At 36.9% G+C, this 24,406-nt stretch overlaps 1 protein-coding gene and 1 long non-coding RNA gene across 2 annotated transcripts in view; one reads left to right on the top strand and one right to left on the bottom strand.

Annotated features, from left to right (window-relative positions):
• LOC144355756 (uncharacterized) overlaps positions 1-24,406 on the top strand; it is a 79,831-nt gene that overhangs the window by 42,037 nt on the left and 13,388 nt on the right. The gene's annotated exons all lie outside the window — the stretch shown is intronic.
• Positions 11,707-13,744, bottom strand: LOC146729977 (uncharacterized). Its single transcript, XM_085494678.1, has 4 exons — positions 13,646-13,744; positions 13,390-13,522; positions 12,718-13,009; positions 11,707-11,869 (listed from the first exon to the last, which is right to left on the bottom strand). Exons 1-4 carry the CDS (start codon positions 13,742-13,744, stop codon positions 11,707-11,709), a joined length of 687 nt encoding a protein of 228 aa, XP_085350804.1.

Here is a 24,406-nt window from a genome sequence, read left to right as displayed (position 1 = left end):
CCAGCTATTGAAAAATACAAAATGGCGACAGTGAATGTCAACATTCCCGAGTGTACCATATTCTTTTCCCCAGAGAATCGTAATGCATATTTGAAACCTATCTCTCACGTTGACATTAATGTGTTCTAAAAATAAAATATTATAGTTTTGTGGACTTAAAAAATAAGTATCAAGGGACAAGTCTACCAAATCTATACAGAAACGGTAGGAGAGCTACCACAACAAAAAATTCGGAGTTAATTTGCGGCACAAAAAATAGATGTATATCGAAAATAAGCATACGACATTATGATAAAAGGCATCTAAATAAGAGACTAAGAAATGTCAATCAATTTGGTAATCAAACTGCAGAGAAAACGGGTTCGAAGTTCTTCGCGGATTATTGGGCTTTAACACGATGGTTGCACAGGGCTGCACAAGACATTCGCCAACGATCACAAACATCACCGCCTTCCCGTTTCACTGAACTAAAATGTATCATTTACCTACCTGATATGAATATGAAGACTGTTAAACACACTAAAATGTTACAAGGAACTGCAGAAAATTGCAGTTTCTCAGACCTTTTTTAGAGGGTCCATAATTTGTTGTAAAGTGTTTACACACGATTTACCGCCTCTATATTCACTTTGATTATACCGTACATTGGCATTCAGTTTATGTGTGGTGCCCTCACCGCTGTTTGTTTAACATACTTAGGTATTTACACAGGATTACACTGGCAATCAGTTTATGTGTAGTGCCCTCACGGGTATTTAACATATTAAAGCGTGTGCACATGCCTCTATATTCACTTCGATTGTACCGTACATTGGCATCCAATTCATGTGTGGTGCCCTCACCGGTATTTTTTAACATGTTGAAGCTTACATTGTTTTATGAGTGGTGCCCTCACTGGTATATGTTTATGACCTGATATGAATATGAAGACTGTTAAACACATTAAAATGTTACAAGGAACTGCAGAAAATTGCAGTTTCTCAGACCTTTTTAGAGGGTCCGTGATTTGTTGTGCCCTAACACTAAAGTGTTTACACACGATTTCCCGCTATTTGTTTAACATATTAAAGCGTTTGCACATGAGTTCCCGCCTCTATATTCACTTCGATTGTACCGTACATTGACATCCAATTTATGTGTGGTGCCCTCACCGATATTTTTTAACATGTTGAAGCTTACATTGTTTTATGAGTGGTGCCCTCACCGGTATTTGTTTAACATATTAAAGTGTTTACAAACGATTTCCCGCCTCTATATTCACGTTGATTGTACCGTACATTGGCTGCCAGTTTATGTGCGATGCCCTCACCGGTATTTGTTAGATATATATATATATGATGTAGCAGAATATCATGCTTTAAAAATAGTTAAAACATTTAGAATACACACCCCGACGCACAGTACTACTGATACTTGTAGTTGCGTATTTGAGCTACGTGATATACCAATTAGAGTTAAACGTTTCCATCCAGAGTTTTCCTTGCAACGAACACGTTTGAAGAGCAGCTTCTCACAACAAGTGGAAATAGGCCCAATAAATACACCAGATGGAAACAATGTTTTATTATGGTTCAAACTCGCTCGCACTAACTCCAACACTTTACCATTTACCATTACCAAAGAGCGTGGTTCGAAAACGCGAGCGCTAAGTTCGTACGTCAACTTTTTATTACTTTGGCTGAGTAACGAACGAACAATTGGACTCAGTCTGACTGAGTTACAAACAATACACGCATGGATTTCAAAACGATCTTGTACAAACGAAACATTTTATTTCTATCTGACTAACGAACAGCGCTAAGCTCGTGCGTCATTTTTTTGTTAATTCTGACTGACTGACTGACTGACTGACTGACTGACTGACTGACAATTCGTAAGTTCAAAGCTCTCACCTTTAGTAACTGACTGAGTAACAAACAACGCACGCATATATTTTCAAAGCCTTGCGTGAAACTTTACTCGTTTGATAGTCGATCAATTACGGAACAATATTTTACTACTATGTATTTGGATAAAACGACACGATGCGCTAGCAATTGTATCGCGTACATTGAATGGTTAAACAACGAACCATTCTATTCATTACACCCGTCGATTTGACTTCGTGTTCACAAGAAATTCATTGTTGTTTGATGGCCTCAGGTGGTCAGATTCGCGAAGCGAGGGTCTGAAGAAAAAAAACGGGTGTGTGTTTCGTTACGTCAGAACAATAAACTCGGCGATTTAACAAAGGGCATCGTTTGAGACGAAAGTCGTTTCAATGGATGAGGGAAAACCATTTACAAACAGACACTCTTGCAACATAGATGAGCTAGCTTTATAATGTATGTGTATGGGCGAAGGTTCTGGATGTTTAAATACAGCATCTCAGATAACCACGATCCAAAAAATTGAAATTTAGCGTAACCATGGCTTAAATCATGAAGAAGAACAGTTGATAAGAGCATAGACCGTAAAAAAGAACTGTTTAACTTACAGCGCTCCCAAAATCCAAACGGCTTGACTTGAATTGTGTTGAATTTTCAGATAAATACATATCAGTTTCTTACAACACGGGTTTTTTGACTGTGGTTACGACAATAAAACGATCTGACTCGTGAAATGAAGATCGAGAAATGCTATGAGTTTATATATTTTCGAGTTCTGATACCTTTTCGCATCCCGGGCTTCACAAATCCCTTTGAAAATCATGTGATTATTTGTTATGCATCAATATTTAACCAACATTTTGATTATAAACAAGACGTGAGAAAAAAACAGTGTCTATTCATTTAACTTCTTAACCTTTCGAAACATGTTTCGCCACTGCCAACATACATTTAATAGAAAGTCAATCAGCGTGATGAAATTATAGGCTAATACATCATATTAACATTTTCTGCAAACGCGGCTTCTGCAAGTATTAGCCTAATGCTCTTATTATTACGTCGAGAACAACCGGGTCGGGTGATGATGATAGTGATGTTTTTTTTTCTTGTATGTTCCAGTAATCAATGCACGACCGAGTACATTTTATTATTTATGAAAAGTTTCTACGTCCGTAATCAGTGATAGTTTTTAAATACTACATAATTCAGTGTCAACGCGATGCTATAGGTAACTGTTAGGCAACGCCAGGCGATTATTTCCGTGGATGACCTTGAAACACATGACGAATATAAAGGGCCAACCGGTCAAGGTTGTTAGAAGTGTTCCAAGTTGCAATCCCTGACTTAGTCCCTCAAATTTAAGTGCGATATTCACGAATAATAATGTCATTATGCCACTATAAAAATACTTGCAGGCTAAAGAATTGTGTTGAGCTTCTAAATATATATAGAGTATCAAAATATGTTTTTTTTCGGTTGTAAAAACTAGAACATGAACGGAACAATGAATTGGTCGTTTCAATATAATGCTCTGACATTAAGAGACATGAGACAAGAGACATCAATATGCTTCTCGGAGAGCAATACCCAGTGCAGTCCGAACACAGCGGGTAATTCGCACCCTAGACAATAGCCGTTTCCAGGCTCGGGATAGAGGGACTGTGATTGATTGAGTACTGCAGTGTGCGGTGTTTATTTTCAAAGATCGTTGTCGTTTCTCGCGTTTTTGTGAGTTTTTTTAGGTTTCAGTAGTTTCCGTGTAAATCCAAGCTGTTTCAGGTTCGTCTGATTTCCTTGGTAATCATCTTCTCTGAAATGATTTTCACACACATCATAATTGTGGCTGTATGACTTTGGTTTAAAATCTGTTCCAATATTGGCACCTTATTTTCTTCGGACATTGGAATGTGAAAAAGGATATCCCCACATTTCCGTCGCGGTCATTTGAGCATACATAGTAAAGTACTCAATTCCCCCAACTTCCCGCCCGCTTCCGCTTTCCAATCGCTTTTTTCGCTAGCTTTTGCGACCGCTTGTTAAACTCGACCGGACAATTTCCGCTTTATTTTGGACCGCGCAAACCCAGAAATATCGCTCGCATTTAAAATTCGGACTAACAAAAAAATTCCGAGGTTTACATTGTCATATAAGTGTCTTTCTAGTTTTCTTAGATGCCGACAAAAGTTCAAATACTTTTTGTTTAACTGTCTGTAATTATATGCACGCAATCTGACCCTTTGACCACGATTTTGCTGGGATTGAATATTTTATTTTAAACAATATTCTGACGTGAAATACAAAATGTATTTTAACATAAGTACGACATGGTTGTCTGGGTTTTCTTTCCTGATTGTTGAGTTTTCGCAATGTGGGCTGAAAACCCAAATAATTGAACAAGTATAATTATTATATATATTTATTTACATCGCAAAACTACAACATCGCGAAACCGCTGCCTTGAAGTCGATGCAACTTCAACCATTTCTTACCTTGAAATAAAAAAATAAAAATTCGAAGAGCATCAGGGAATATATTAATAATCATTCTTAGCATTCAATGGCTTTATTTTATTCGAATCCATAAAGTTCACGAGTTTTTCGACATTTGCTGGCAATTTTCGCGCTGAAAATGGTTGAAAATGCTGGTATGATTCTCTTGCCATGTCCTATTGATAATACGGACAAATATGGTTCTGTGATCCAGGTTGTGCACAGATCAGGTGACTTTCAGCCAATCAATTATGTTGTAACAAAGCATATTTTATGCTATTTGAAGGGTCGTCGTACCATCCAATCTCCGGCGTCGATTTATATATTTTTTTTGTGTTGTGACAGGCTTCAAAATCATTCACTGAAAAACATCGGTATATTTTGACAAACGAGCTGGATTTGAGCTCAGGTCAAAAAGAAAAAAAACTAGATTGAGATACATTAGAGTCCACGGCGAATCAGTTTATTTGCAAGTTGTGAAATAAAGTAAACCAGAGTAGGGTCGATGATTTTCAGCCCTGAAGGACTTTCGTGTTAATCTTGATTTTCGAATTGTTCATCGACTGGTGACTAAATATTTATTTACTATAACTAAATTTGTCACATTTTTTCTTGTAGCCCAATAAATTATTCATTCATTCAAGCTCTGTTCGATTTTTTCAGGGTATTTATTCGAAAATATTTTGTGAAGGAGTAATTTAACAGTACGTATAGATCGAGCTCATTCACTGATCGTGACTTAATTTTTAAAATTGTATGTCAAATTCTACCAGACCGGCATGGTTTTATTGTCGTTTTTTCTTGGAATTAATCATAAATATTCTCCTCGTTTCTCCGCTCTCTCAAAAGAGGTTAACTATGATTTGTTTTCACGTAACTGTCTCATTAAAATAGAAAAAAATACATTAAGATCAAGCACCCGAATCACGTAGGTTCCAGTTCAATTGCTTTCTCGAACGATACACGTGTCATACAACTAAAAATGTGTCGTTCAGAATTTAATAATTGTTAATACTAGTTGTTTTTTCACACTTTACTATCAAAACCACCATTTCGACCACTAATGTGTCAGTGATCGGTGTTTGGGCGAGCGGTCGGTATTTTCAATGAGCGGGCGAGCGATAAAAATGCGGTTGGATTCCTGTCGAACAAGACCGCGCGATCGGAAACTAAGCGAAAGCGGTCGATTAAAAAAAACGCTAAAAGTAGAAGGTTGGGCGAAATGAGTACTGTATTTGCAGATGGCCACCACACTCGTGAAAATAGCGCAATGAATTATGACTCCCTAAGTGATTACTTTTCATTATACATTGTGTAACCCTCTAAGTTAGACACTAATTAACTTTGCATTTGACGTCACAGTGCACAAACAATCCTGCTCGCATTGTCGTTTGACCAATAGAGGGCGCTTGAAAATTGTTAAAATGGCGGCGACTATATGGAATACTATATGGGATCTAACTCTATTAATTTTGATCTTTTTTAATATTTTTATCCATTATTTAAATAAGTGTTCATGACTGCTGCTATGTGGCCAACAATACTGACAGGGCTGACCTTTCCTTTAACCATGAATGTTACATCGTAATGTTTGAAGAATACCGGAGCTGACGACGTGATACTCTGCGACGTCTTTACTCAATGCATCGTTCCGTGTTGTAAACTGAATGGTAACTTAGTGCTGTGAAAAAAACTTTGTCATGTTCATAGCCTGCCTCCAGTCGGAAATAATTATTACGCCCTCGCAGACGAAATTACGCCGAGGCAAACTACGGCGAGGGCGCAATAAATATCGCCGACTATCTCAAGCATTTTTTTGCTCCTCCTTTATTGTAATATTAAAAATTAAGTAAGATTACAAAAGATTTCTTAATTTTAATTAATACAATAAATGCATAGCAAAATGATATCAGTTTGTAGTACCATACAGCGGATGTTGACCTGCATTCAAGATTACCACACCCTCACGTGACCTGCTAAAAAGCTGACTTTTTTTTACAAAGCTGGCATTGACAAACAATATTTCCTCCAATTAAAGTAAACAAAATGTTGCACCGTATATCCCCGACTGTGTCGGTGCGCGGCAAAAATGCACAGTCAATAAACCGTAAAGTGGAAACGGATTAATAATAGGACACTCTTTTGACATGATCGGTCATTTGAGGCATTTTTAATAAACTGACTGGGTTATTTTTTAGCAATTACGGTATAGTTACGATTATCTGACGCTGTTATATTTATTTTCAATAAATTAACGTCACCAGTACGGCTTATTACACATCGTACGTTTAACATGCAGGCTTGCTTGAGCCAAATAGTGGAGTATTATCGAATCCAAGTAGCCGCATCGTCGTACGCCACGGCCTCGGCCTCTTTTACGCCAAGCCTATTTATTTTGTTGAGTCTCGAAGCGATTAGACGGACGTAACTTGGCATGAGCCAAGAAGCGGTTAGAAGGTTGTCAAACTCATTTCGACAAAGCAACCCTGACGTGGCTTCCAGCGTCTCTTTCGTTACACTATTCAATCATGAGAATGTAAAGTTTCACCTCGTCTAAAAACGTCCATGCATAAGCATCTCGGGGCGTGCACTCCAATATAAAGTAAAATGACGCGGCCGGTCACATGATCACCTCACTCACGTGACAAATGTTAAAGCAAGTATTGGTGTGGGGAGCTCAAATAACCAAAATATTTTTTATATATTTTTATTATTTATATAGAAAGGATGCTTTGTCTTAAAGTATATATTGAATAATTACAACACCGCGATTATCTGGACTACTACATTTATTTTTTATATCGGTCTTAGCAAAGAACCACAAAATGCCAGTACCGAGGATCGATTCCGATATTCTGATTAGTCCACCACTGTTCTATCTCCCTTTGTTATATATCAAAAATTAACGCTGTTTCGTTTGTCAATATTTTGCACATAATAACGACAAATGCGCAAACATATCAAGTACGAAGTCTAAGCAGGTAGTGTGAATAGATCTGGTGTTGTGGCCTGGGGTGCGAAAACTAAAGGGGCTACCCAAGGAAGTAGTTTACACGAACCAGCTCCCTGCACGAACCTAATTCTGGAAGTAATTTCACAAGAGTGTATTGATCTATTGCGAACTCATTTATTTTAGTAAAAACACTTCCAGTTTGAGAATATTACTCACAAACCTTTTTAGCGATATTTTTCGAAAAATCTGCCCACGCTCGCTGCTAGAATCCGCCATTCAGAATTTCCGATCATAATAAAATATTTGTTTTCAATACATACCGGATGTCGGCCACTGGACCGTTATGCATCAGACTAATGAAATTATGCTATTGTCACAACATAGAAGGAGTTTGGCGATGTTTTGAATAAAATGTTCTCTACCTCTTGTTTCATCCAGAACCATACTTTAGAATGTATGATTCAAAAGCCTGAATATAGAGGGACAAGTTCGCACTAACCGGACATACATTGTTTGTACGTTTACCACGTGACAACAAAAATGGCGAACATTGTAAAAATTACTAAATCCGCGATTGCGAGCGCACACTCCGGAATTTCCGCTTGAAATTTGCGCCATGCATTTCCCGTAATCAAGTCCATTGAAATGTGACCCCGGTAATCAAAAGACCCATTTTATTTTATTTCAGCGCAGGTTTGTTGTTCTTTCCCCTAACTATTACATACTTAGCACAATTAACAGACTATTATTCTGTGACAAAGCATTTTCTATAAAAAAAAGACATATTTCGCACCGTTATTATCTTGTCAATGTGCGAGTTTGAATGTCCGAAATCAATTAATTTGAGTTCATTAATACATGGGGTTACTCAACACTGGGGAGTTGATTTGTAAATTGTGTTATGTCAAGTAGACTCAGATAGTTATAACAATTTTAAATTAAAATATAACACTATGAATGCATATGCAACATATAACCTGTTACTGTATTGTAACCAAAGCGTGACGTTTTGAAAACATCGTTTTACCCGCATCTAGCAAGATTATGAAATGATCCCAATAGTGGGCGTGCCAACACAACGGCGCCATCAAGACTAGATTGGAAAAGACTCAAGTGTTTTGCAAAGTTCCAAAGATATATTGTTAACTGACTGTCCGAATAATTCCCAGAACTGCTGCGATTGCTTCATGAATATTTATAAACAGACCGGAACTCTAAAACAACAGCTTGTACTTCGACAATGGGCGATAAAAACTGACGGGGAAAGTTGTGACGTCGATCGAGTGAAATTATTAAAAAAATACACTCCTTTTTCTGTCTACTTAGTCACACTCTAAAGGGACTGTAATTATTTCTACCACAGTCCCTCAACACCCGGTTAGTTGTTCTAAGGTGTTAATACCCTGATCGCTGGTAACAGTGTGCGTTATGCTCGTGGAGTGAAACCGATGACGTCATATTGGGATCTTCCTAGAATTACACTGTTTTACGTTCTGCGCCTATGAATCTTTGTCATTTTATACAGGTTATTTCGAAATTATTCCGAGTTGAGGGTGTAATTTGTGTTAGTAAAAGCTTCCCGATACGGCACGTGTAATTTAAAAGATATGTTCATGTAATTGACATAAAACAGCCAGCACTGTTGATTGCGGGTGACGTGTTTTGGTGACGCTGTACAAAAAGTGTTCACCCTGTCACCACGATCACAGTTGTCATATTTTTGTTTAATATTTTAATTGTTCCCCAATATAGATTATTTTGTGTAGAAGCCATATTAAAGAGTTAATTTCAGTAGATTATTTTACTGTTAGTTTTGCCCTGTAGATACTTGTATCCGCCCACGAACCAAGATGGTCGTCGAGTATCGTTCGAAGAAAACGACTGTTGGAAATGTTTTTTTTAATTGATGCCTAAAATTTGGAAGAACCGTTGAATTATATCTTAGAAATATCCGAATCATGTTGGTGTAGTCAGATTCCGACATTCTTCTTAGAAAATCACTGAATTAAACAGCTCCCTGATTTAAAGCCAACAAAATGTGTCATGGTATATCAAGATGGCGATTCGAACGACCGAAGTCGATGTTATAGTAAGAGTATCTGATTTTTACCAACCTCCCAAACACACTTTTCCGACTTGAACTATTATTTTATTAATATTGAGGTGGAAGTTCAAAAAAAGTCGATGTCTTTGTTTTCGTAGCCTTCTTTCATGCATTCAGCAGCAACATTCTCTGGGCCCTCTTGCAATATATCATTCCAATCGAATCGACAAAATCCTCGTAGTTTTCCCACATTTCGGTAAATAATGTACCGTCTCTCGCGTCGTGCCAAAAATCGAAACGAAGTGTATGCGCATGCGTAGATGTGATTCAAGAAGGCTTATGTCATACCATATGCTAATTTTATGGTAATAGAAAAGTAGGCTTGGGTTCACATGGGTTAACGAATAAACAATTTGACGAGCGTGAAACACGCATTGAGACAAAAGAAGTATTATCGTTTCCCAACCGGCTGTTTCCACCCACCCCTTATCACGGAGATCTTACATAACCAAAGCTCTTTATTAACAGTTGATTTGTTTACAACTCACGACTTCGGGAAAATTTATATTCTTGATTATCACAATAAAATAACATTCCAAAGATTTGCTGAATCATGGAGCTATAAACCCCAGGGAGAACAACCACTTCGTTTCTTTTGAACTATGATAGTTGCCGCGATGTCGAATGTTTATTTTGACTGTTTATTTCGTTGCATTAAAAAATAAGCCGATTTACGCAAATGAACGTTTATCTCCGACTATCGGTCATTTTCGGAGTCAATCGGGCGACTTCGTCGGGAGATCACGTGATCGAGTTGTTTTGGTTATAGCAAACATGGCATTCATTCGAGCAGGAAGTAGTCGCGACGATCGTGAAAAAATGATATTGCAGTGGCAGATATAGGGACTATTGAAGATGTTGTTTGGGATAATGAAACTTTCTGTGTCTGTGGGGGACCGGAGACCGATGATATGGTGTGCTGCGATTCTGCAGAATGTATTTCCGGGTGGTACCACTACCAATGCGTCGATTTGACCGCAGAAACAGTACCAAATGGGAAATGGTTTTGTTCAGAGTGTTCTTCAGCTTCAGGCAGGTTTATTAACACATTTTTTAAAAATACTTGTTAAGAGTACGACCGATTGCATTATATTTATTGCGTGCTAGTGTGATTTTATTCACGAAATTTTAGCTCGGCGCCTGGTTATCAAAATACTGAGGTGCGTGATCTTTATAAAATCGTTATTATCTATTGTTTATAGGCGGTAAGCATAAAGTGGCATCGGTGAAAAACAGCGGCAGCAGTGTGCAGTCCCTCAAAAAAACGACCAACAGGTAATAATAAATGTTAACAATACAAAGCAAAATATTTGTATTGTAAATTATTGTAAGTTCTCTACAAAACTCAATTCCAATTCTCATTCAATGACAACATCCGGTTTAAAATGATATGTACCTAATTTACATTAAAATTAAAAATAAATTTATCGATAATGATTTGGTTTTAAATTTGTTTTGAAATTTATTCCTGTCAAAACATTGGGAGGGGGATTTCGAAAAAAATCCCTTATGTGCTTGCAGACTAGATATATTTGTCTTTCGTAGCATCTGTTCCTGTCTTATCAAAATACACCTTGGAAGATGCACTTGCAGATAGGATCAATCCGATGACTCAAGCAGTTAAGGACGTCATGAATGATCAAAAACTCCAGTTGAATGAGGAGATGGAAATCCCGATCACTAAAGTCCTGAAGGAAATTAAAGATTCGGTGGACATCGCTGATCTCAGCTCTAAGCTAATTCAAGAACTCTGGCCAAGTGTTAATGTTGCCAACTTAACATCCAATTCCCTGGACTCAATGAGTACTCTCTTTCATTCATTGCAAATTAGAAACTGTATACCAATGATAATTGATACATTTTTGCTGTCATGTAGTTTTTCAATACCTCCAAGGGAAAAATTGTTCCTGTCGCAATTTTTGTCCACATCCCTTATTAAGGTATTGTTACAGGCAAAATGTGGTTCATGCACCACAAATGTAACACCACATGCTGAGAATGTCAGTTTATCTGAAGAAGAGGAACAAGTCTTGAGATACATAGCTGGATTTGTTCCATTTCAGTTGAGTAAATCTTATGGCAAGATTGACAGTGATTTTGCCAGGGAATGTCTAGAGGTAATCCAAGCCTGGAAGTGTGTAGACTCTGGTGTGCAGACATGCACTACACAAAAAGGTCGACTGTACAGGTGAACCGTGGTGGTCTTTTTTGAATTAATGATCAGGTTTATTTGTTTTTTCGTAGAATTGAGAATGTAGTTAGACGCATGCTACATGTACAAAAAGTGAGATCTTACAGAGATTCTAACTTAAGAGAATCGCTCACAAAAATGTTATCCGAATCATCCAGTGGCATCAGTGGATGTAATATACTGTCAGCCAATATTGAGAGTAGTACAGTATCAACCTCTATGTTCCAGCAAATTATTTCTTCATATGCAAATGTGTACACATACCTGAGAAAGAGACGTGACCAAAAAATATCAAAAAGGGGAGAGAAAAGTCTCAGGAAGCAATTGCGAAAGTAAACTGGTTATTTTGTGAATATTCAATGCAAGTGTTTACTTCCAGTTTTGTATTTTTGGAGTTGTTATATTTACCATAATTTTTGGTTGATGAATAAATACTGCCATCACAAGTTAATAATTGTTTATTTTCATCCATCCCACCTGGCTTACTACAAACAAAGCTGGCACAAGCAATTCCATAATAAACAATTACTTTATTTCACAAGAATTCTTCAGTATATCCCATTATCCTTTATTGAGCAGACCTGCCCAAGAATTATAAAATGAGTCGCCACACTGATAATATAATATTACTTAAAATGACTGTACTGAAATTAGCACGAACAGAACAATGTACAATTTAATTACAAGGAAAAATTGAAAATGAAAAAAACAAAATAAACACTAGTACAGATATCAACAGCATGTCAATGGCTAAATTTACAGTTACAGAAAGTATTAGTATTATACACTTATTGAATTAACTAAAACTACCATAAAATTGTACATTTGTACCAATATATTATAAATGGGAATCTCCAGAAAAATGAATCGAGCAAATGCTAACAAGCTAGATTGATAGGGGTATTTGGAAAAAAAAATAGTTTACAGTTGGTCAATAACTGCTTGTAGTTTAATTTGAAAATTCCCTGCATTCTGATTTAGGTTAACCACCAAAAATATAAACGGAGCATCAACAAGGGCAATAAGGGGAAGTTGAATACACAGGTTTATCTTGAAGGAAAATTTTAGAAGGCGTAACCATACAATGAATACAGAATACAGTTACTGATTACATTTCACCCTTTCTGGGCCTTCGAGGTAAATGTACATTAGACAGTTGCTGCATCACTAGTTCTTGAAGAATACAGTTACCTCTAGTTGTTGCCTGTAATTGCTGCGATCCAGCAACTTGAAGGGATAGAGTGTTTCTGCTGAATTCTTCAACAGTGGGATTGTCATTGTGACCAATGCATGCACGCTGTCGACTAAAATATTCTTCAAGTGGGTCTTGGGTACATTTCTCTGATAAGACGAATTCAACTCCTGCACACAGTAACTCCTTGGCAACTGCAACAAACGATCTCACTGCAAAAAAGTGTTGGTCATATTTAGCAGTGTAGCGAATTTGCATAATATTTTCATATTAACATAAAAATAGACAAATTGTTTCACAGAAATAGCCTCAAATTACAAATGAATAACTTGTATTGTTTTCATGGAAGCTGAAACAAGTGAAATTGCTTCAACATACTGTGGAGAACGCTGAAGAGCATACAAAGCGAATCCGCATAAGTGAATTTATGAAGAAAATGTTCAAACATTGTTTTAGAAACATACATTTAGTGATATCTACTTTTAAACCCTTACACTTTGAGAGCTTTTCACAATGGTTAAAATCGCAGGGAAATCACATCAAAATGTATCCAGCACACGCCGACCAACGAATGTAATATATGGTCACTCACCAGTTATCCTGTAGCCTTCCAGAGTCTCTCTACTGAGGCACATTTTTCGCTTTTCAGCCACAGATAAATTTTCTGTCGTCATACACTGTTCTTCCCATTCTCTGAGAAAACCAAGAAATTCTCTCTCCAACCACTAAAAGAATAACAGTCAAATAACATTAGCCATAGAGCATAGCAGAATATGATGGAATTCTTATGACAGCCAAACAACATCTCCACAGTTTTGCAATACTAGTATGTAAAAAAATACATTTACCTCAAACCTCCAGTCATCAATACTCCGATATGGTGCAAGAGCAGGCGTTTTTTGGCCAAGCTTAGAAACATTTAAACAATCAAAGAATGTATCAATCATAAAGATAAAGTTCTCTGTTGATTTAATGTCATGGCGACCTCTTGTGACCAACGCATTACCAACACTAGAACTTAACACCTAATAAAAAATAAAATAAACAAGAGTTAGAATTATTGTTTTGTTTTGTCCTTGATTCTCAGGGGGGCGGAGCTATGTCACAAATAGTTTGAGGTTGCTAGTGACCACCGACGCGCACCACTGTACTATGTATATCTATGGGCTTGAGTCAAACACGCCCTGCCATAGAACGTTGGTCGAAAAGCCAGTGAAAACAACTCAAATTGAAGAAGCAGCTAAAACTAAACTTTTCGGTAACCCTGAACAATCAAATTTGTATAATAAACAAATTATGTTTTGGATATAGATGTAGTCTTGTTGTATGTTGTATTATTCAAGAGAGTTTTAACAACAAGTCTAAAGTACAGTTTTCTGTGAGTTTTCAATGCTTGTTTTCACCGGCAGTGGTTGCTAGGTGGTGAAAATGCCCGGACGTCCGCCCCTGAGAATAGAAAAATGCCGAAAGTGACTTGACAACACATCACCAGTGTTATGAACTTAACAGGAACCAATCATGTCATCTGTATATTACTTCCTGCGCAGCTAATCTGACTTTCATCCTCAATGACGGGGTAAGGTGAAGGTGTTCATATGTTATTTTTGATAACTTCCTGAGAGGCACAACTCCATTATTATCTTGATCGCTCATGTAAATTTCTTTTTTCACCACATCAACCATCTGTAGCCAAGAGATATTCTGCTTGTTGTACTGCAAACAGTTCATATTACGATAGATAATTACACTTACAAGGGTCCTGGCAACAAGTTTTAATGGAATTAATGGAATGAATATATACAAATTTGTTTTATATAATATATTTAAATATACTCACATGCAAATTTCTAGTATTGTTGTGCCATCCAGAACTTTTCCAGTTATTTCTGGTTGTCTTGATGAGATGTGGTACATCGCAAATAAAGTATATTTTGCGAGTAGGAGCATAAGGATTAATTGTCAAGTACACAGGTTCCTCAGTAGGTGTATCATTATTGGTTCTGTGAATTCTGAAAAATTTTCTGTTCAGAGTGGCTCCATCAGCAACAAATGTCCGCACAAAAAATCCAGCATATTCAAGCATGGATACTCCTTCCCAGATGGTCCAAAACAGATGGCTACTAGTGAAACCTACACAGGGAAACCATCCAAAGACTTCTTTGAGAGATGAACAAATACCCCGTACCATTACAGCTAATACACGAGTTGCCAGTGGCGTCGAGAGGGCATCATCAATACCAGGGTTATCTTTTTTGAGGCTGCAGATCAAGTCATCAATTTCATTATTTACATTTCCACAGTCCACATAACAAATTAAATTACCAGCATTTTTTGAGTATACAAGGCCTTACTTGATCTTCAGCTCATCAAATACGAGGGAAACATTTTTTTGGAACTCTGCCATTTCTTTAAAGTTGATGTCTTCTTTTACGCGTTTCAGGACTGCACTGTTGTAACCGCTTTTCGCCTCAGTATAGTGTGTGTAGTCCTTGAGGGTAATCTCCTGTGGTAGAATGAGAAATTTTGATCCACGAATCATATGATTTGCAGAGGGAGACTTTGCACGCAATGCTATGCACCACTTAACCAAAGCTGGATGCCATCGTCTTTGAGTTGATGTTGTTGCAGCTGCAGCCTTTCTCTGCTCCTCCCACAATAACAATTGTGGACTGTTCTTACCAAAGATTGATTCGACTTTGTTTGTATTTTCTTCCATTACTGTTGTCAAAGACTGAGACATACTGCCATCTAATATGGACCCATCTTTGTCAATTACTTCTTGCATTTTTTCTTCAAGTTTTTAACCTTTCGCTTCAGGAGTTGTCTTTCTGCCTGCAACTGTTTTTCCTTCTTCTGTAATTGTGTTTGACTGAGTAAGTCATTTCTCACTTTTCCTGATATTAAAGAAGACTTTGATCTGTTGGACTTGTTCAATGCAGCAAGATCTGACTTGTAAATTGAACACACCGAATATGTTTGGTTAGTTTCACTAATCAACAGTTCACACGATGATGTTCTTACAGTAGAGTTGGAAGAAAACCCTTTCTCTTCATATGCAACAATTTGCCCCTTGCGGTTGCTGAACACAGCTGGTTTGTTAGGAGATTTCTTTCGACACAGGTCAACAAAACCAAGACTTCCACTGCATACTGAAGACTGACTAAGCGCATTGAGTAGCGGCGCAACTGATTCAGTAGTCAATGTTCCTGGAATTTGGGTCAACTGTGAACACTGATTTGCAAACCGACCATTAACTTTACAGCTCCAGCAACCATTGGCTTCAACTTCAAGCCATATCCCTATTGCCTGACTTTGGTTCACAAACTTGATGCACCGAATACTTTTGTCTCCTTTCTCAACAACAAATCCTCCATTCTTAGCAATCTTTGTTACGGTTTCTAACAAAGTGTTTCTTCTTTCTGATGTGACATCATCAGGAGATGTATTAGAAAAGCATATTCTGCAACCAGAATCATGAGGATGAAATGATGCTTACATTAATGTTCAAGGAACATTTCAACCTCTTTGCAGACCTCTTCTTCCATCTGTGCACCTTTTTGTGACATATCTGGCATATAAATGGAGGGAAATGTGACAATCTTCACTTACAACGTCCACAGAAACATATTTTGAAATACTTGTTGAAAAACCCAGTTTTGCTGTTGGATTCCGGTATTTTTTATATGGTTTTGCCCTGGCCTCTCCACATAATCGGCAATAGTTTCTCAACTTTTCTCTGTGTAAATCCATTCCTCTAGGCAAAAAAACAAACATGTTATTAAACTATATGATGGAAACTTGTACATATAATGATATAATTTCAATGAATTCCAAATAACACTAACAATTACCACAGTAAAATGTTGAAGGTAATTAATTATATGAATAAGGGAATGTAATGAGCTGGCCACGGTACAGGAAATCATCAGCATGCATGGATATAAAAGAGTGATGCATTGACATGGCCAACAATATTATTACCAACTTGAGTTTAAATCAGTATGACTGAATACAAAATACTGCTTACAAATCAATCAATTTTAAAATAATTACAGTTAGCTAATGAAAATGATGGAATCCAGATTGAACATGGTAAATCCGTGACATTCAATGACATACAATACAGGTAATACTCTGTTTCTCGAAATTGGCGATGATTACAGTACGAATATAGGACAACTCAGAGTATAATTATGTCATACGTGTCCCAACCGACCTTTCGTTTGTTTTTCCCAGATCGAAAAAAAAAAACCATAGGTAAACACCATGGTCGACATAAAAGTATAATAAAAAACAATGGCGGCGAGCCAAAAATACTGATAAATAAGCGACATTCAACGGGGAAATATAAACATTGCCACTTCTGGAGATCGAAGGTGAACACAGAATTAGTTGGGATATCTCTACAACAAACAGCATACCAAACCCCATGTTTCGCAAAATTTCGCAACATTATTTTATCGAGGGTTGAAAAAAAACAAGAAGTAATCAAAACACGACATTGAAAATGATGAAAACTCATCGAAAAATATGCCAAACTCCGACCAGTTTCACGACTTCCGGTACACTGAAGGTCACCCTTGCAGACCGACTTTTTTGCGCATGCGTAGTGAGTGAAATATTTTACTGCGCAGATATGAAATATTTTTTCCGTTTCCAGCAAAGCGGTTGATACGGGCGTATCGGCGGCAACTAACATGGAGTATGACTAATGTTGTGGAAACAAAGGCGAAAACACTATAAGATAAACTAAAACAAAGGTTTTTTTAATCCTCTTAGTTTCGTTGTTCTTCCTGGGGTTTATAGTTCCATGGCTAAATTAAGAGTTGTAGTCCCATCAGATTAAATATCACATCACAGTTGAGAGAAAAAGACAACATTATATACAGTATACAATGTATTTCAGCAAAAACAGTTAGGCGAAACTCTGTAACTTAGTAAACGAAACCCAAAAATCTTTAGCTAACGACTACCAAACACGTGAACATACTGGTAATTAGGATTTCCTCGCATATGAAAATTTCAGCTTACAACTGATTTTTAATTCGTGCCGAAATCATGCACAGCACGTTGTGGACACTGTTTACCGGTCACCCCAAGTACCAAACCAGGATAAACAGTCATTGTCAATAGAGTAGCCAAGGTGTTAAAACTGGATTATGTACTGGCAAACCGAATTCTGAATAGGCATATGTCTCTAATGAGTTCTTTTTGGATCATTTAGTCTTTTTTAGTGGCCTCAGCAGCCCTCAAAACCTAATATTAAATATAAGAACGAAAAAAAAAATGAGTCGAGATTTTACGCTTTCACGGTAAAGGGGTGGTGGCTGCTCCCCCTCTGAACTCCCCTGCGTTTACTACCAACTCTTTCTACCGTGTCCTTACTTGGGGACGTTTCTGAATTTATAAACTGGCCACGCTACTAATTTCGCCCAATCACCCGCTTTTATCGGTTTTAAGCAACCAATTATCACATAATATCCGACCACGGGATCTCTTCCGACCGAAAAAACACATTTGTATCACTTTCTTTTCCCGCTCGCTTATTTAAAACACCAATCGCTGGCTCAAACACTGATCACTGGTACATGAGTGGTTGAATTTGTTGTTTCAATGGTAAAGTTTGAGGATACAACGAGTAATAGAGTATTAACTACATGTACTATTAAATTTCGAACGACACGACACGACACGGACGAACGACAATCTATTATACTTTGCATCTCGAACGCAATTTGAACTACGACCTTTTGTTAAACATGCTGAAGGAGCCGAACTGTGTTTGAATACAGGAATGCTCTCTCCTTTCATAAATGATTATCGAGACAGTTACTTGATAAAGGCAACGCTAACTCCCTAGGGCAAAGAAACGAAGAAAATATGGATGTGTTTTCCCAAAAATATCGAAGTCAAAAGCACGAATTAAAATCCGCGCAGCGGGCGATATTTTCAAAATAAAGCGAAAATTAGTGACAGGTTGGGTGAAATTAATCCTGTATACTCGGATGGTATAAACAGATCATTCGTAGAAATACGAAGGAACAATATCTATCATTCTGAAATATGCTAAAGACAGAAAAAAAATGCAGCACGTTTTTTATGATCCAAAATAAAATTCTACGAACGAAACAAACCCTGTTTGAAATGTTTATTTACACCGTGGCATCTCTTAAACACCTTCTCAAAATATGTTGTTTTTTTTCAATTCGCGCCATTTTCAGGAAGATTTGCGTTGTTAGTTTTACAAACGTTTAAAACATTGTTATCCTGATATTTGGTGGTCAGCATATAAAATAAAAAAATCTTTTGTTCAAAGGGTGGTGGTCATCGCGTTCTGTTGGATAGGGGACTCATAGCGACGTATACAACACGTGTAAACATTGTTTCATTACATGAAGTACGAAAACGCGCTGCGCAACGACCAGCGCCTTTCACATTTTTACATGTATCATACTATTTTAAAGGACGTTGGCGTTTTGTAGTTTGGAAAATAACTTTTTTAAAAAACGTTATTCCGAAAGTGGGTATACACTAAATATTTATGTAAACAACTAAACATATACGCCGAAATAAGGAAATAGTCTACTAGTATGTTTTAATATTGTTGTAAAACTGAATGACGACATCATTTCTGTGAACAACTGATCACCGATATCACGTAATAGACTATGTAATAAATATTTCTGTAAACAACAGTAACAACCAGTCTTCTCGGTCATTATTATGTTCAGTATTATGTAAATTATAAAATGAAAAGTACTTATTTGTATTGTTGTTTTATTTTCGAAGAATAATTAGAATGCACTGTATACACGTGATTTATATTGCATGTTCAAGGGTATCGAATATCCCGCCGTTTAGCGCCCCACCCCACAGCTGTACCCTAATGTGATACTAAGTGAAACGTATATTTTTACTGTCGCATTTAACAAAAGTTGAGACTGCGTGTATCATGGACTAGACACAACACACGCTGCGACTACTGAGTGAACAGCGACATTTTTTGGGCGAAGTTCCAATGGTGAATTAGTTTATTTGAAATGGAGTGAATATGAATATGAACTCTATTAACAACGCATTAATATCTAAATACATTCGCTTAACTCTGTTTTCTAATAAACATGTCGCACGTGAAAAGCAGGAGATATTTTAGTTTAGTTTCATGTTTACCGAACTTTAACTTTTTAGAATAAATTATACCTACGTTGTCAAATCAACCAAGAGGCTCGAATTCGGAAGGCTTGGCTATTTTAAATTTCGTAAATACCATTCTTTTCAAGCGGCGACTTTATTCAAGTGTAAAGACGTAATTAAATGTATGGAAGTGTCACGATACTTGTACCTTCGAAAGTTACGACTCTTACTCTTGAAATTGGTCATAAATACATGCGCAAAATACAAGCATATACCATTTTTTCAATGGCCAAAATCATACTTATTGTTTGAAATACTAGTAACTGATACCTACACATATAAAGATAGGTGCGAATTTCAAATACTGAAGATCGTTTATTTTACACACCGTGTTGAGGGATGGTGTCTAGATCTAGCGGTTGATCATTCTGTAGTTAGGCCACCTAACCTTGGGATTAAAATGCAATGGTCGTCGCGCCGCGTCGTGTTCGATATGAACTCACAGCGACGTATACAACGCATTGTTTATTTACATAAAATTCAAACACGCACTGAGCGAAGACCAACGCCCTTTCATCAATGGCCTTTTCCAAGCTATGATTTATTTATACCGCCCGAATATTTTGATTCGAAATTGAGTTAAGCCACAGCCCCTCCACAAAAGCCTGCATTATTTTACAATGTGAAACCACCTTATTATCGATATCCAACAACATTTATTATCTTGAATATTACATTTGAGCCCAAATAATAAACGTCAACAATATTAGTAAATGCTAGAACAATCTCAATTATGAATTCGAAGTAGGAAGACTGAACAGACGTGATTTCACAGCGTCAACCGTAGTGCTTGTCACGATTACGAGATCTTAAAGCAGAAGTGATGTAATAGTAGAACGATTTTTATCCCGTGAAAGAGAAGCAACGTCACAACAGTTATAAATACGCCTGTTGCTATGTTAGCTGTTGGTTGTTGGCTCACCCGCTTCAAGTTGTCCAATTATAACGCCTCGGGGGATAATTACTATTTAATGCTAAGTGGTGTTGTTTGAAATAACGCTATTTTACAGAGTGGTTGTCGAATTGTCGTATGTTTTAAAATTACGTCAATTAGTCGCGTAAATCCAGGGCCGGAATCCCAGGGCCGACCTGCCGTTCACAAAAACACTCCGGTAGATTCGTGTGCTACAGTAACTCATGAGTAGACATCATCTTTATAAAACAAGATCATAAAATTTTCCCTGAAAATTACATGGTCCTCAAGTATTGCAATACATTTCACAGTATTATAGCATTTAAAAAAAAATGTAATATAAGTGATGATATAGAAAACATTCCCTGTAGACACAATCCGTGTAGAATAAAATCCCAGACAGTACATCGAAATCAATGGAGACAATGGATTTAATGTGAGCATACCAAAATCCGTTAATTGTTAAACCACCTATTTTTTAGCTGTATATTATATATTATGATTTATAAAGCCACAATAGAACTATTTGTATTTTAAAATAAAGAATTGGGGACCGTTTAGATCTACTAGTACATCAACGTTCCTTGTCGATCCTGTTATATTGTAATGTGTAACTTAAAAATTACATTATCTAAACACATGTTTTCTGAGATAATGTCCGCCGGGATCTCGCTCTGCCGGAATCCAGTAAATCTCAAATTCAGGTTAACCTCAAAACATATTTCGTGCTCGTAGGATTAGCGATGGTGCGGGTTAAACCCATACCTTATCCATGGAAGGTCCAAGGCCAATAGTCGCAAAAGTGTTAATTCCATAGACAACATACACAATTTACATAGGGCGTACAACCATCGCGTAAGCCATGATAAGCAGCTATTTTGCTTCGCATGAATTGTAAAGTTCTACTGGATTTGAGATCGGCGAGGGCTCAATAACTGAAGTAATAGTATTATTAGTCACTACGAATGCGTATGTAATAAATTATTATATGTCGCTATAATAGCATATTTATGTAATGTACAATTACAGTCGCTAGTTAAGCACTTCGCCACAATCGAATCGTTGAGTATTAGTTCAAACAATATCATTGTAACACAAAAAATATATAGTTGATGATAAATTAGTTAATTATAAACGGATTAGTTAGAAATATATTTCTATAGTCTTTAGACCTGGCCACCTAAGCAGGTTTATATGAAAAGTGAATGATTTCTACCATGTCAAGCCAGTAGTGCAGCAGTTCAATGTGCGTGATTTCCGCTTAATAAGTTGAACGTAAAACAACGACAAACTCAGAGTTGCCCGTCAATTTACGCTGAAAATATACAACGGGCAACGTAGTATATAAGTTCTTTAAGTTTAACGTAAAACGACAGCAAATTTGGAAATTTTCGCTGTTTACACTGGACGTACCAAACGCGCAACCTTTAAATTTACGTCGTTTCAGTTTCGACGGTACGCCAGGGAAATTCGAACGTTTACACACCCAAATGTAAACAACGGATTTACTGCAAAACACGTTGCTAATCCGGCAAGCGGTTACGACGGAAATTCGAATTTTCATGCAGTGTGAGTTGAATCAAAACATTTCGTGATGCAAATTACCAAACCACGCATTACAATTAAGACAACATGTGCATAGCCCCTTTACTTGTTGTGTCGTCTCATTTCAACAAAACATGTATACACAGCCCACATACTAATCGGCAAAATAAATAATAATATATAGTAGGGAACATTGTCAAACCACAGATTAAAATTAGGACAAGATGTGCATAGCTCCATCTTTTGTTGTGTCGTGTCATTTTAACAAAAGATATAAACACAGCTGATGTACTAAACTTGAATTGAACTGAAGACAGCATGTGTATCGCTCCATCGTTCGTTATATCGTGATATCCCAACAAAGCACTCATACTAATAAGTGTGACTACATTATTATTGCATCATATGACTGGCGTAATAATGTTGATGTTCGGGCAGCTGAACAATTTAAGATTGGACTGTCTGAATAAAATTCAATCAACTTTTAAAGAAATAAATATGACAGCATGTATTAGTTAAATAATTAACGTGGGTTAATTAAATTTAAATTTTACTCTTTTGCAAATTAATATGGTTGATTTTAATAGAAGTTCTGACTCAATCTCTAGGTTGTATATTATTAGAAATGTAGCATCCTTAATCAGATGAATTCAGGTAAATGATGTGAATTTTTTTTTCCTGTAATTATCGATAAAAATTCTCATTATTATATGCAAAGTAAAATACCAAAGAAGTGGGGGGGACTGGCATTAACCACTAAAGTCAGCTATTCAATATACATTTGAAGACTACCAATATGATATACCGGAACTACTCGGATTATGCAAATTATACACCAATAGAAATGCACTCACGTGGTGTATCTGGTCATCTAAAACTGAGTTGACGTGCACTGCAAATCATTCAACGACGACGATGTTGCACTTACTGATAATACTCACTATAGCTAGTTTCTCTGGAGCAGCTTCAACAGAGGTAAGTTTATATGTCTAGGTTTTTGCGAACTGGTAATTAGATTACAAGTGAGTTCAACCCATATTGCATTGATTACCTTAGACTGGCAAAGTCGGGACTTCATTTTTGTTTTACAAAAAGAAATAATAAATTGTTACGAACGCTTACCGTCACGTTCGTTGACTTTTGAAAGGATGCATTCTCTTATGGAAAAAAATAGTTGTATTGAAATTGAGGAATATATTATTTTTATTGTCACTGTCAGCATCTTTTAATCTATGTTTTACCCCACACTTTGCAAATAGAAGTGTGCATGGAAGTATGTAAAAAAATAACGGTGTGCATTACCCTGTGATAACTTGTTTTCAACTCTGGAAGTAAGTTGGAATATACCAGATGTGCTTGTGTTCTACATGACAAAAGGTGTTTATGAACTACTGAGTGCCTACGTGACACAGCTGCTAGCAAGATCACATTCAGATTGACTCATGTAGAAACCCAGGTTATAAACAGGTTGCAGTGAAAACAGTTGTGGTCCATCATGTCTACAGTGTATCCTGTTAGTAGCTGCTCCAATATTACAAGTTGTACAGGCTTCAATCGTCACTCTGTGAGACTTGTATGAACTGCTCTGTGATCTTCTGCTTTCAGCGGTGTCCTCCAGAATAACCGCGTTCTTCTGCCAGCCATTGACTGACTACATCCTAGAGCTGTGCGTTATCACCAATGCACACTTCCCTAGGCAATCTCCTGTTTTAGTGACTTTATTCATTGTATTTTCTGTGGTTTATTTCTTGTAATTATTTTGAGAGTTATTAAAGTCAGGGGCTTTAACTCGATATTTAATGTATGTGCATTTCATTTCCAGCACTACTATTTTGTCTACCCCATTCTAGCAGTGAATGATCGCCCTGTCCAGTGCGAGTTCTGTGGGTGACCCGACCCTCTCAATAAGCAGGCCGTACACTGTGACAGTTAACATGTGCGTTTTTTTATTCAAAAA

The sequence above is a fragment of the Saccoglossus kowalevskii genome, chromosome 20, assembly GCF_978046115.1.
Source record: "Saccoglossus kowalevskii chromosome 20, keSacKowa6.1, whole genome shotgun sequence".
NCBI lineage: Eukaryota > Metazoa > Hemichordata > Enteropneusta > Harrimaniidae > Saccoglossus > Saccoglossus kowalevskii.
This window is presented reverse-complemented; position numbering and strand designations above follow the sequence as displayed.